Raw genomic sequence first — 12,216 nt, 5'->3', positions numbered from 1 at the left:
ATTGCTTTACATACAGTATGTGTTATATATTGATGTGATTTAATAAATTATTTTATTTTAGTTTAGGTTAATTATCAAACTCATCACTGAAATCGACAAATGATATCAATTTCATCACTGATCTCCACGGGGTCTCAAATAGCAGATTGACTTCAGTGATGAGTTTGAATATAACCTAAACTAAAATAAAGTAATTTATTTTAGTTACAATTTGGCTATGTAAAATTTCAGAGATGTATATTACATTTGATATTATCTATTTTATATAATTTAAAATAACAACAACATCTATTTTTAAAATTTAGTCTATCTTATTACGAGTCTTGTAGAAGCATGAGAGCACATGCTTTAGAGGGTTTATAAATTTATGTAATTACTTTTTTGTTATTTCAACCATCTTCATTGAGATACTCATGAAAGTTTAACAAATACTACATCATTATTGGGTTAATGCTCTAATTCATCGTTGCACTGAGCCATTATTTTCAATTGGTCTAGCGAATATTTTCAATTGATCTAAGAGATAAAAAACGTTTCATTAATTCAACTAAGTGTACCATACATTTTAAATTTACACTTATATTTATTAAATTTCTAATAAAGACATTCTACATGCCAAAAAAAAACAAAAAACATCCATGATCTTTCCTATGTGTTTTCTTTAGCTTTTTCTTCTGGATCCCAGGGGAAGTTCAAGTTCTGAATGACTCTGAAGTTGTGGCGACTGAGTGGTGATTTTTGTTGTTAAGACATGGTGGTATGGTCTTTGCCTCTCTGGAATTATGAGAAACATTTTCCTCGACTTGGATCATAAAATTATATATACAATCATTCGGAGCAAAAGATTCACATCTAGACTTAACAATACATTCTAATATCAAAATATATTGTGATGTAAAGTCTTGACAAAACAGATTATCAATTCCTCTTACTCGATGTCTTTACATTCGAATGTTTCAACAAAGTTGGATAAAAGACATAGTATCTCTGGGGATCAACTTCAATCCTTTGAAATTATAATTCAAATCTTGATTCGATAACAATTTTCCATTTCTCCGAGTGCTTCTTCTTGGTTTCTCCCATCCAACTGTTCTTGTATTTTCTTGGATTGACTTGATAATAAGACGAGTCGAAATTAATATAAATTGGGCTTATTTGACAATAACGTGGCACATTGGTTCTGATATCCCGTCCAACTGCTCCTGTTACTTCTTAAACTGCCTTGATAGCATGACGAGTCAAAATTAATATAGATTGGATTTATTTGACAGTAAATCGATAGAGTGGCTTATAACATTTAACGTGTAGACGTAAAATTCAATATGATTTAATGTTGAAAATTTTATTAAATTTATCTCATAGTTGAGAATTATTATTTATTTAATTTTTTTTATTATTAGATATATTAATAAAAATTTATTATCGAATACACTGATAAAATAGAACATTAATCTCATAATTATTATTTATATTATTTTAGCCGAGATAGTCGAAGACGCTTTAAAATACCAAAATTTAAAATCGTAAAGGACATTAGGTTTTATAACGACAATAAAATTTGCTAAGGCGAGCAGGAAACCCTAATTTGCAAAGGCTTCAGTTCACTTCACCCATGGAATCTGCATGATTGTAAGTATATATGCATATCACTCCTCTCCCAAATGCTATGCTCTGTTGAGCCCTAACTATTTGCATGAAAACAGCCTTTTCATCTTCCCCAACCATGTCAAACGGCGTCGTAGATCAGAAACCCGAAATGAAGCTAGCGGCGAACGGCAACTCCGTCGTTGCCGTCAGTCAGAGGCTCCGATTGAACCCTAACACCGATCACCAACCAGAGAGCTACGAAGATCTCAAATTAGAGTTCAGTCATTTTCTCTTCAGCTCTCTCGAGCGCTACTTGCCTCCGTCTATGATTAATGAGCCGCGAGAGACCAAAGTGAAGTATATGCTACAGATTCTTCTTCGCTATTCGCCGCAAGGCGAACGCAATCGAGTAAGTGTGTGTGAATGATGTCTGTTCTGTTATTTGTTTGATTTGAGGTGTTTGCATGATGAATGTGATTGAGGTGTTTGAATTGTGTGAGTGGAGGTGGTTAGGTTTAATTGATGTGTGTAGGATTGAGGAGGATTCGTTTCGTGTTCGGTTTTTGTGTTTAGGTTTTGTATTGAGAATTTTGTTTGGCATGCAGAGGAATGGAATTAGGTTTTACTGTGGTTGTGAGTTCTATAAGTGATTAGTAGCAGCGGATGGCCTTATAGAGGTGTTTCCGAAGGCCTGGCTCACAATGAATGAAAAGCTCAAATGCAATTTAGGTTTAATAAATGTGGAACAGTGGAATTAAGTTTTGGTGCTGTTGTGAATTGTGAAAGTGGTTAATAATGGTGTTTGGGCCTTGTATTGAGAATTTTGTAGGCATGCAGAGGAATGGAATTAGGTTTTGGTGTGGTTGAGTTGGGTAAGTGATTAGTAGCAGTGGATGGCCTTAAAGAGGTGTTTTTGGAGGCCTGGCGAAAGAAAAGCTCAAAGTGCTGCTGAAATGCAATTTAGGTTTAATAAATGTGGAATAGTGGAATTAAGTTTTGGTGCTGTTGTGAATTATTATAAAGTGGTTAGTAATAGAGGCCTCTGGCTCAGAACAAGAGGAATCTCTAAAATGCTGCCAAACTGCAACTTAGGTTTAATGAAAGTGGAAATATAAACCAGAGAAATAGTTACAAATGTTGATCTAAGCAGAGGGAGTCTATGGGATTTATAAATGTTATTTTGAAGTTTCTACTTGCTACACTATTTACTATAATGTCTAGTTCTGTGAGGTGTTTGTGAAACCAAAACTAGGTTTGGGCGTGCATATTAATGGTTAAAGAGGCATTTACGAACGCCTCTGGCATTTCTTAAAACAGAATATGAACATACTGTTAAAATGCATTTAGATTATAGTGTAAGTATAACCAGGGTGAAGAGTTGCATATGCTTTCTTAAACAGGCGTAGATTTTGTAACTTGTGAACTTATAGTGAAGTGTCTGCTTGCGACTATGTTTGGTCATATCCCTAATCTAGCTTGCCGTTCTGCGTTTTTTATGAGTTCAGTTTATGTGCTTAATTTCTTCAAGGTTTATGATTACTCTGAAGTCATTTTGTCTTACTTTATTCAATTTGGTGCAGTCTAGCAGTGTTTATATTGAAGATGATTTAAAACTAAGTTACTCATACAATCACAAAAGATTGACCTCTGAAGCTTATCATCAGTTTTGTCACATGTTTATTGCTGTTACAAGAGTCAAAGAGATAACATAAAACCATAGTGTAAATTTCCAAGTATTTCTCTTTTGGTTGTGCGGATGAGAATATATGTGAATAGCGATTTCTTAAATCAGAGAACTAAACCTCTATGACTGATTTTGGTCTGAGAGTTGATCATACACTGGTTTGTGACTACATGTCTACATGAAGATATGTTAATTCATGAGATTCGTTGATATAAGTTTGACTTCTCACTTTCCTATTACTACCATTTCAAATTGGCTTGTATATGAAAAGAAATCAGCTGATATATATTAATCTTCTTTTATCAACTATCTTAGTTAGAGAGATTTAGTAGCTAAACTTGATGTTGTATCCTATAATTTCATCATCTGATTACATTTTACGGGCCTTCTAGCATCATAACCAAACATGTCTTTAGTTTTTGCACTTCAGTTTGTGGTAAGCTTATTCTGTTCTTAAACCCATGTGCATCTATAGTTCCTTTTTCATATATTACACTTAGGTTGCAGTAAACAAGTCAATGCACTTGTATATTTGTACTGTATATTAGTTCCTCTGTTTCATAGAAAGCCTTTTGCACTAGTTCAATCTTCCAAAAAAGATTAACAATGTTTCAGTGTATAGTTTCTAATATTAATTGTATAATACAATGAAACGATGTCCTACAATACCATTACAATAGTACTCTAAAGGTACAAACTTGAGAAACGAGAACATATATTGGTGCAACATCTTGAAGCATATTATATTGGAAGCTTACTAAATTTTGAATTGTTTTTCCATAGTGTGGCCTAGGTCTGGAATATACTGTTTGTGTTTGATTGGTTCAGTTTTTAAATTTTTTTCCAAAATGTTTCCATACCAAAATTGACAAGAACTTCATTAGAGACCACTCGGATGATTTATCCATCAAATACACGAATGTAGTCATTGCTCCTATCGGTGAATTTAAATGCAGCATGGACTTGCTCTGTTATCTCATCATATGCAATTTTTTTTTCTGCTCATCCTCCATTTATATCTGCAATTTTGAATGGCGCATGCACATAAAAATGATTAACTAGTAAAGATGCGCATCTTCAAAATGCTTCTTGCATTTTAACTCTGTGTATTCTTACGTTATGTGTCATAAGACTAAACAATTTGTGCACTTTTTCTGTTTCATTCCTGACAGTTCCAGAGGCATAAAGAATACAGACAGAAGATCATATCCAACTATCAGGTATACAATAAAATCTATGTAGGAGCATAATACTTATTTGCCCTTGTCACCTGAAAAACCAAGCTTTTTCTTGATTATAATTATTTTCGTTTAAAGCTTGTACTATTTTATCCCTGATGGAGACACATAGTTAATGTGCTGAATCACCCAAAGGAAAAAGTATGTGCAACGAGTCAATATTAAGATATTTTCGTCCTACTGTCCAAAACATTTCAGGATAATGCTCTGTTACACTAATGACCAAATACATTTAAGAAGAGCAAAAAAGCAATGCTAAGTGTATCCAACTCTATGACTCGATTGCAAGTACCACCAGTTACAGTTTTAGATACACGTACTGTTGCACAGAATGAGAATAAATTGCAACTGGATTTTGCTATCTAGTGTAAGAATACCTGGACCTGTCATCTCATGGACATAGATATGTGAACCTTTGTTTGGTGGACATATGTGGGTTTTGTATAGTTACGTAATAATTGGATTTGGATTACGGGTCTGCAAAAGCATGATTAGAATGTGTGTGAAATGATCATATGATTACTGCATTTTCCATGGAACTTAACATGGCATATGTTAATAACTTAAGTTACCAGCATCTTTCGTCTTACTTTTAAGTAAATACTTTTCTCTCTTTTTTCACAGCCTCTGCATCGGGAGCTATATAATATGCATCCCACAAACTTCTTTGTACCATCTTTTCTTAAAGCAATCAGTGAGAACAAGGAGGAGAGTTTTAGAAAAATAATCACTGAACCTTCACCAGGAATTTTAACTTTTGAACTGCTGCAGCCACGCTTTTGTGAAATGCTTTTAGCAGAGGTAGCGACTAGCCTTCGCTCTTCATGTTGCAATCACAGCTCTCTTGTAGTTTAGCTTCTATGTTTTCTTATCAGGTTCTGATTGCATAGGTTGATAATTTTGAAAAATGGGTCCGTGAGACCAAGTTCAGAATAATGCGACCAAATACCATGAACAAATATGGTGCTGTTCTTGATGACTTTGGCTTGGAAACGATGCTTGACAGGTTAATGGAAGATTTCATACAACCTATATCTAGAGGTAATAAATTTTATGACATTTGGAGTAATTAAAATTTATGGGAACTGTCTTAATGATGATGTATGAGGTCTATTAATGTACTCTATTATTCCAATATGACTTCTTTACAGTTTTCTTTCCGGAAGTTGGTGGATCAACACTTGATTCTCATCATGGCTTTGTTGTCGAGTATGGAATTGATAGGGACGTTGACCTTGGTTAGTGCTCCATTTAATAATTCATCTGTGTGTTTATTTAATTAGAAGGTCACAGCACTTAACATAGAGTAGAATAGGAAGGCACATATCTGAGTTCATTATCTAGGTTGGTCGTGCATCAACAGATTTGTGATGTATCTATCGTGACAGTCGCCATCATAAATATATGGGTGGTTTTTCTTAGTGCTTTTCGTATTGAACTCAGATTCTAATTCTATTTTTAGTAGAGGTTATTGAGTTATATGTGTGAGTGTCCGCTCCTGACATTTCAGTGACGAGAACAACATACAATGATATTTTTTTTCACTGTCCTCTTAGAACGGCCTTTATATGTACAATTCTCGGGTAAGTTTTGAAGATGGTCTATGCCGGTCTAGAAGTCCAATCTTTTATCTCTATTGTCCCAAAATCTCTTTGGAAATACATTATCCATGTTTTCATAATCTTGAAGTTCTGAAGAAGTTTGCGTTGCCAGGTTTTCACGTGGATGACTCAGAAGTCACCTTAAATGTGTGTGTGGGGAAACAATTTACTGGTGGTGAGCTGTTTTTTCGTGGGGTGCGGTGTGAGAAGCATGTCAACACAGGAACTCAATCAGAGGTATATGAGCCTATTTTCCAGATCTACTTTATATGAAGATAATTATGTTTCTTTGATATTATACTACCCTCTCAGACTCTCAGTTATGATCCTTGTTGCAGAATGATATTTATATATATTAGCTACCTGAGTGCCTTTGAAATTAGTGGTGAAATTTCCTTTTCATAAAACAAATGTTAAGAAGACCTGTGAATGTGGGCCTACCCCCTCCCTCCGCTAAAGTCAGTGAGGAAAAGACTTTGCTAATAATGAGCATAGGGTGGGATGCTGTTTCTATTATGTTGCTCTGCTATGTGATTTCTCCTTGATTTGTCTTCATTTTCTTCAATCTAACTGGGTTAAAATGTGGTATAAATGTCTGAGATGTTGCAAACCACTGTCAGACTGAGACATATTTCTCTGTAAACCAGTTAGTTCATTGTACAAGTATTTTAGTAGTTAATATACTTTATTCTGCAACTATTGTTGGTTGAAGACTTATTTTGAGTTTAAATGCTTGTAGGAAGTTTTGGATTACTCCCATGTCCCAGGTCGGGCTGTTATTCACCGTGGTCGACATCGTCATGGAGCTAGAGCTACCACATCTGGGCATAGGCTAAATTTGCTTTTGTGGTGCAGAAGGTAATTCTGCCTAACTCCTTAAACCCTGCTATCCTACGGTGCCTAATGTTTTAGTTTTAGCTTCTTATTGTCCTCAAGAGGTTTTAATAGAAACAATTCAATTTAAATGTTCAATTTACATCTAATATACTGTATTTCAGTCACTTTGTCAGTTGCTCAAAGCCTCAAATGAGCTGTAGCTTGATGATCTTACCTTTAAAATACGGCACTGTTTTACTTTTCTTTTCAGGTTATGCTCCCACGAATGACGAAACTAACTTAAGTGGGTGTTTGTATGAATTATATTAAAAAGTAAAAAGTACTTTCTGGTCTAGCCCCAGTGAAATTTTCTTAAAAACACTTTTTAATGGATGCAAGTGTGCTTAACGTCAGCACTCTCGAGGGCTTGGCTTTTATGTAGCATACTTTCAGTGAGCACAATGAACCTATGAGACCATCCCTTCCATCTATACAGGGTTACTCTTCTAGATTTCATATGAAGCAATCGAGATAGCGGTGGGTAGTAGATCACCTTAGTGGAATTTTCATATTTAGTTTCAAGAGGCGGTGCATCAATGCATGTTTACGTTTCTCCGTATTATGACTCTCTCTCTCTTTCACTCACACACACACACACACACACACACAAATGTAAGGATGTGTTCGGCCTAGGATCTTCTGGCCATTGCATATTTTCGTTTTTTAAATACAATTCTTACCTTCTGTTGGTGCTAAATGACACTATATTGCTCTGTACAACCTTTTGTTTCTCCTTCATTGAGTTAGCTGCTTGCACATGAGATGCTAAAACCAAATATTAAAGCTTATCTATGAGTTTAGCATGTATTGGACTATACAAAGAAGAAAGTACTAAATAATATGATCAGTTACCTAATAAAGTTTTAGTAGGAATGCTGATTATCTTCCAATGGAGTTAGTGATGCATCTATAATCTATGTACTTCAGTTTTTCTTTGGGTTGAGTTTATCATCTTCTTTGGAGCTGTTTCACTACCTTTTTACTAACTTACCGATCCTCTTTTCCCAGCTCTGTTTTTAGAGAGCTGAAGAAATATCAAAGGGAGTTTCCAGAATTTTGTGGTGAGTGTCAACGTCTGAAGAAAGAAAGGCAGCGACAGTCGATTTCTGCTATTAAAGTGGTAAATATTCCTACATCTCTTAATTGGACATAATGAATTGCTGAAGATATCAATTTCTTTTTTCATTCGTGATAATATATATTTTTGCAGGAAGTACTGAAGAAGCCGGGGGATACCCCGTCATGAGTGACATTCTGCAGTTCTTCTATTTCAGTAAATTATCTGCTACAAAGCACAGTCACAGTTAGTGTGCATTATCTTGCTCAAGTACAAAAGATTGAAGCTTGTTGTCTGCTTTAACTTGTTGAATGTTTTTTAGTAGCTGCAAGTTGTACATTAAGGTCTGCTCAAGTATCTGTACTGTTACTTTCAAGAAGGGAAGAAAGAAAAAAAAACTGAAACAGTGGTACTTGTTATAGTTAACCTGTCGACTTATTTTGGTGATATAGTCCCCTTCTGTGGTCTAATATAACAGATTTAGTGATTTAGTCACTGTTTCTGGCAAAGATGTTGACAAGCAGGCATGGGTTACTGATTAGTTGTCTTTTTAGTTAAGTTCAATTTCCTAGTCAGTACATAAGACTTCACATTCATTGACATTCTGTGGCACATAACGGATTGCTTACTGTTTCTCACTGTCGATTGTAACCCCCAGTAGGTAGTACTGTAGTAGGTGCCAACTTGCTATTGGTCACAGACCTTACCTATCTACCGCTTCTGTTTAGATTTAAGATACTTGTACAATGGTATTAACAGTAGTCTGTGTTGCTGTTGGATCTCTAAGTATCCTAAAAATGAACAATTAAAACTTTTAACTTTGAGTTGGGGCTGAAAGCTCTCTCTTCATTGAGTTTATATTTGACTTGAAAATGTGATTGGAATTGGTTTAAGATGCAAACGCGAATAACAGAATATTGTTCCGCAAAAGAAGTACTTTTGTTTCAAAAAAGTTAGATTTCTACTTTTCTTAACCCGTTTGTATAAAAAAGTAGAAATACTTTTTAGAAGTTACAAATGCTCAATTTTCTTTCAAAACTTCTATTTCTTTTTTCAAACATTTTAAAACATCTCCGATAGTCTCATAACCCACTCTTAAATATAATATAAAATATTAGACTCATAGTAAGTTAATACAAATTTAAGAGTCTCAATTCCAACAATATTCTTTATACTTGCTCTTAAGTTAATATTTTATTTTTGTTTAGACTTATATATGACACAAACTCAAATGTAATTGGAGGGAATGAATATTTTATCGTAAAAAATAAGTTAAGAGCTTTGTAGTGGCTCTTAATTTTGAGGAGATAAAAGAGAGAAACAAGAGGCTCTTGGTGATATGAAGAGCAACTTAAAGTCTCTTGGAGCAAAAATTTCTTCCTCCCTCCTCAAATTTCAATTTAAGAGCTCATTTAAGAGTCTCTTGAAGATGCTCTAATCACTTATAAGTCTTAACATCTGCTTCATTTTTTTATATTAATCAAGAAGCACTTATTTTAAGTTTATTCAAATAGATTGTTTAATTCTTTTTTCCCAAACACTTTAATCACTAGTCTTAACTTGATTTAACTTCTATTTCATTTTTTTTTTTATTTTAATCAAGAAGTACTTGTTTTAAGTTTATCCAAGGATTGTTTAATTTGGATATTAAGTATGAAGTATAGCATATTCAAGTTTCCATTTAGTATATATTCATAGTAATTGTTTTGGGGGTAAAATGTTCCAAGTAACCTGCCAAAAAATGTACTGATTTCTCCCTGTATAGTGTATAGGGACATTTTCTGATTACGAGTTTCTGCCTTTCTGGGGTGTGCAACAAAATTACCCGCAATAAGAAGGAAAATGTGAGACGTAGTTTACGATCTATTTAGATTCGAAGTTCAATATCTGGTATCAGAATAAAATGGGAGGTCTGATTTAATAACAAATGTACTTACTCTGTTTTTTTATTCGAATTTTGACATATACATTTTGACCGGACAACTAAAAATATTATTATTATTATTATTATTTTGAAAAGAAATATGTAATCAAAATTTTAATGCACAAAAAAATCAAATAAAAATAATAAATTTTATTATCTGATAGTCAAAACATCAAATAAAAAACAGAGAGAGTATTAAATTTAATAGTCAGGTATTCAGGTTACCTTATTTTTAGTGAGTAATTGTCCACCATTTTTATTTTTTTGAAAATTTAACACATTCTGAATTGCTCGATTTTAACAAGAATTTGATTTGTTGAGATCTTGTGGTCTGTGGATAACTCCGGGGGCAAGATGCTTTAGATAAGTTATTCATAACTTTGGGTAGGCAATCTTGTCGTACTCTCTCTTAAGTATCTGTTTTGTTTCATTGATAACTTGGGACAAATTTACACATTCGCCAACTACAAAACAAGAAGCTTATGAAGCATAATCTTTTATAGAAAAACCGAAATATCTAAATATACTTGCAGCCATAACAGCTTTTCAAGAACACATATTAATAATATTTCTAAATATAGAAGAGCCCTTGATATTGAAAAACATTACATTCTGACTACACACACATGACACTCTCAGCGTCCACGCAGCACATAATGAGCAAATTCATAGTATTTTTAAAAGACATTAGGACCATCTATCAGTTACCCTAACCTTCATTCCATGTGTCATTAACAGGATCATAGAAAGATTAGGAACTACTTTGTGTCCTTTCATTTGAGTATAAGCCACTTTTGCATGCCCTTGGCCCGGCACTAAACGTTGTAAACTTATAAGCAGGTACATGCTTAATAGTTCCTTCTCTGGAAATCCATCTCTCGATCTCGTTTGAATTCCAGGGAGTCTTTTCCCCATACAGTAGCCATTCTTCCCATCGCATACAAGGAAAAGATCACCCTCAGTTTCGGTGAAGCCGATGACCTGTGGGGAGAACGTTCGCTTTGATAGGTTCCTTGTGTTGAAATGGAACTGGAAGGTACAGCCTTAAGGCTTCTGAAATTGCACCATGCAAATAAGGCAGTGCCCTAGCTCTTCATCACTAAAAAATTTCCATTTTTCAGCTTCATTTGGTGGGGTAAATGCTTTGAGTTCAGCTCGAATTTTGTCCCTCAACACAAAGCCGACCGACGGCCAGTCGGTTTTGTCTTTAGACAGAAAACGACATCGTTCTGTTGAACCAATAATTGAAAAACTGATTAAAAATACCCAAATACTTAACCGACCGATTTGTTGGTCGGTTATGATCTTGACAAGTCAGCTCCAAAACCGACCAAACTCGTTTTGGCCAGTTTAAATAAGTCGAAGTCTTACCAGCAACGCAGAATGACGTCGTTCTTGTTAAAACTTAAAACCGACCGATTTCCGCCCGTCGGTTTTATTCCGACATTTTTTTCATGCCGGTCGGTTTTGTCCTGTTTTTTTAGTTGATCATTAGCTAAATTTTTTGCTAAGAGTGAAGACATGTGCGCCAATAGAGTTATCTATAATTGTGATTAGGTAAAATTATACTAAAAGTTACATTGATTCAACAAATATAGCTAATCAAATGTCCTTGAAGATGCTCCAAAGCTTATTTGACAGAAAACCCTCTCCATTTAAGAAACTTTGCAGATTCACATGGTGTTCAGAACCGGAGGAAAGAAAACACCACAATAAAGCACCACGCACCATTGCCCCCAAAATACGCAACTATACCTACTAACGTACTACTATTAATGCAGATTGCAGACCGAAAAGAACTAGGCACAAAATTCGGATCTGTGCATCCTCCAGCTTGAAGCACATTTTCCGCACACTCAATGCATTCCGGCCATTCCACACATAATCTTAGGTTCCCCCACATGGCTACGACATCTTCGTAATAAATAGTGTTTGATCTTACGTTTAGTGTCTGAACTACGGCTCCATCTAGTATTCTAGTGCTGTAATTAGTTGGAATCAGTATTATGTACATCAGTGAGCAGAGGCATATGAAATATCATCATTTTTCACACAACTATCAGTTCAACTTCATACTATATCCTAGGCATATTGATTCGATAGTGATCGCGCATCATTTCTTTAATCGCTCACTGTTATCTTCAAAAACTAATTGGACATAAACGACGAACCTCCATATATCAATAATTTTTGACGAGTACAAATGTACTGCTCTTGACAACACCATCTCACCAACATCTGAAATCATT

General features: G+C 34.6%; 1 protein-coding gene across 1 annotated transcript; it reads left to right on the top strand.

The window, feature by feature from the left end:
- Positions 1–1,498: 1,498 nt before the first annotated feature.
- LOC108215407 (2-oxoglutarate and iron-dependent oxygenase domain-containing protein CP2) lies at positions 1,499–8,601 on the top strand. The gene is made up of 10 exons (XM_017387909.2): positions 1,499–1,629; positions 1,704–1,996; positions 4,444–4,491; positions 5,134–5,310; positions 5,400–5,550; positions 5,661–5,747; positions 6,223–6,347; positions 6,850–6,968; positions 7,995–8,106; positions 8,197–8,601. The coding sequence occupies exons 2-10, from the start codon at positions 1,724–1,726 to the stop codon at positions 8,230–8,232; spliced, it is 1,128 nt and encodes a 375-aa protein (XP_017243398.1). The 5' UTR covers positions 1,499–1,629; positions 1,704–1,723; the 3' UTR covers positions 8,233–8,601.
- Positions 8,602–12,216: the final 3,615 nt, after the last annotated feature.

The sequence above is a fragment of the Daucus carota genome, chromosome 3, assembly GCF_001625215.2.
Source record: "Daucus carota subsp. sativus chromosome 3, DH1 v3.0, whole genome shotgun sequence".
NCBI classification, from domain to species: domain Eukaryota; kingdom Viridiplantae; phylum Streptophyta; class Magnoliopsida; order Apiales; family Apiaceae; genus Daucus; species Daucus carota.
The sequence above is the reverse complement of the archived record's forward strand: the minus strand, read 5'-3'. Positions and strand labels throughout refer to the sequence as shown.

Excerpts from the sequence above, each read along its gene's own strand:
- LOC108215407 (XM_017387909.2), top strand. The coding sequence starts at position 1,724 with ATGTCAAACGGCGTCGTAGATCAGAAACCCGAAATGAAGCTAGCGGCG. Across the intron at positions 4,492-5,133 it reads AGATCATATCCAACTATCAG|CCTCTGCATCGGGAGCTATA; the intron begins GTATACAATAAA and ends CTTTTTTCACAG. Across the intron at positions 5,311-5,399 it reads GTGAAATGCTTTTAGCAGAG|GTTGATAATTTTGAAAAATG; the intron begins GTAGCGACTAGC and ends CTGATTGCATAG.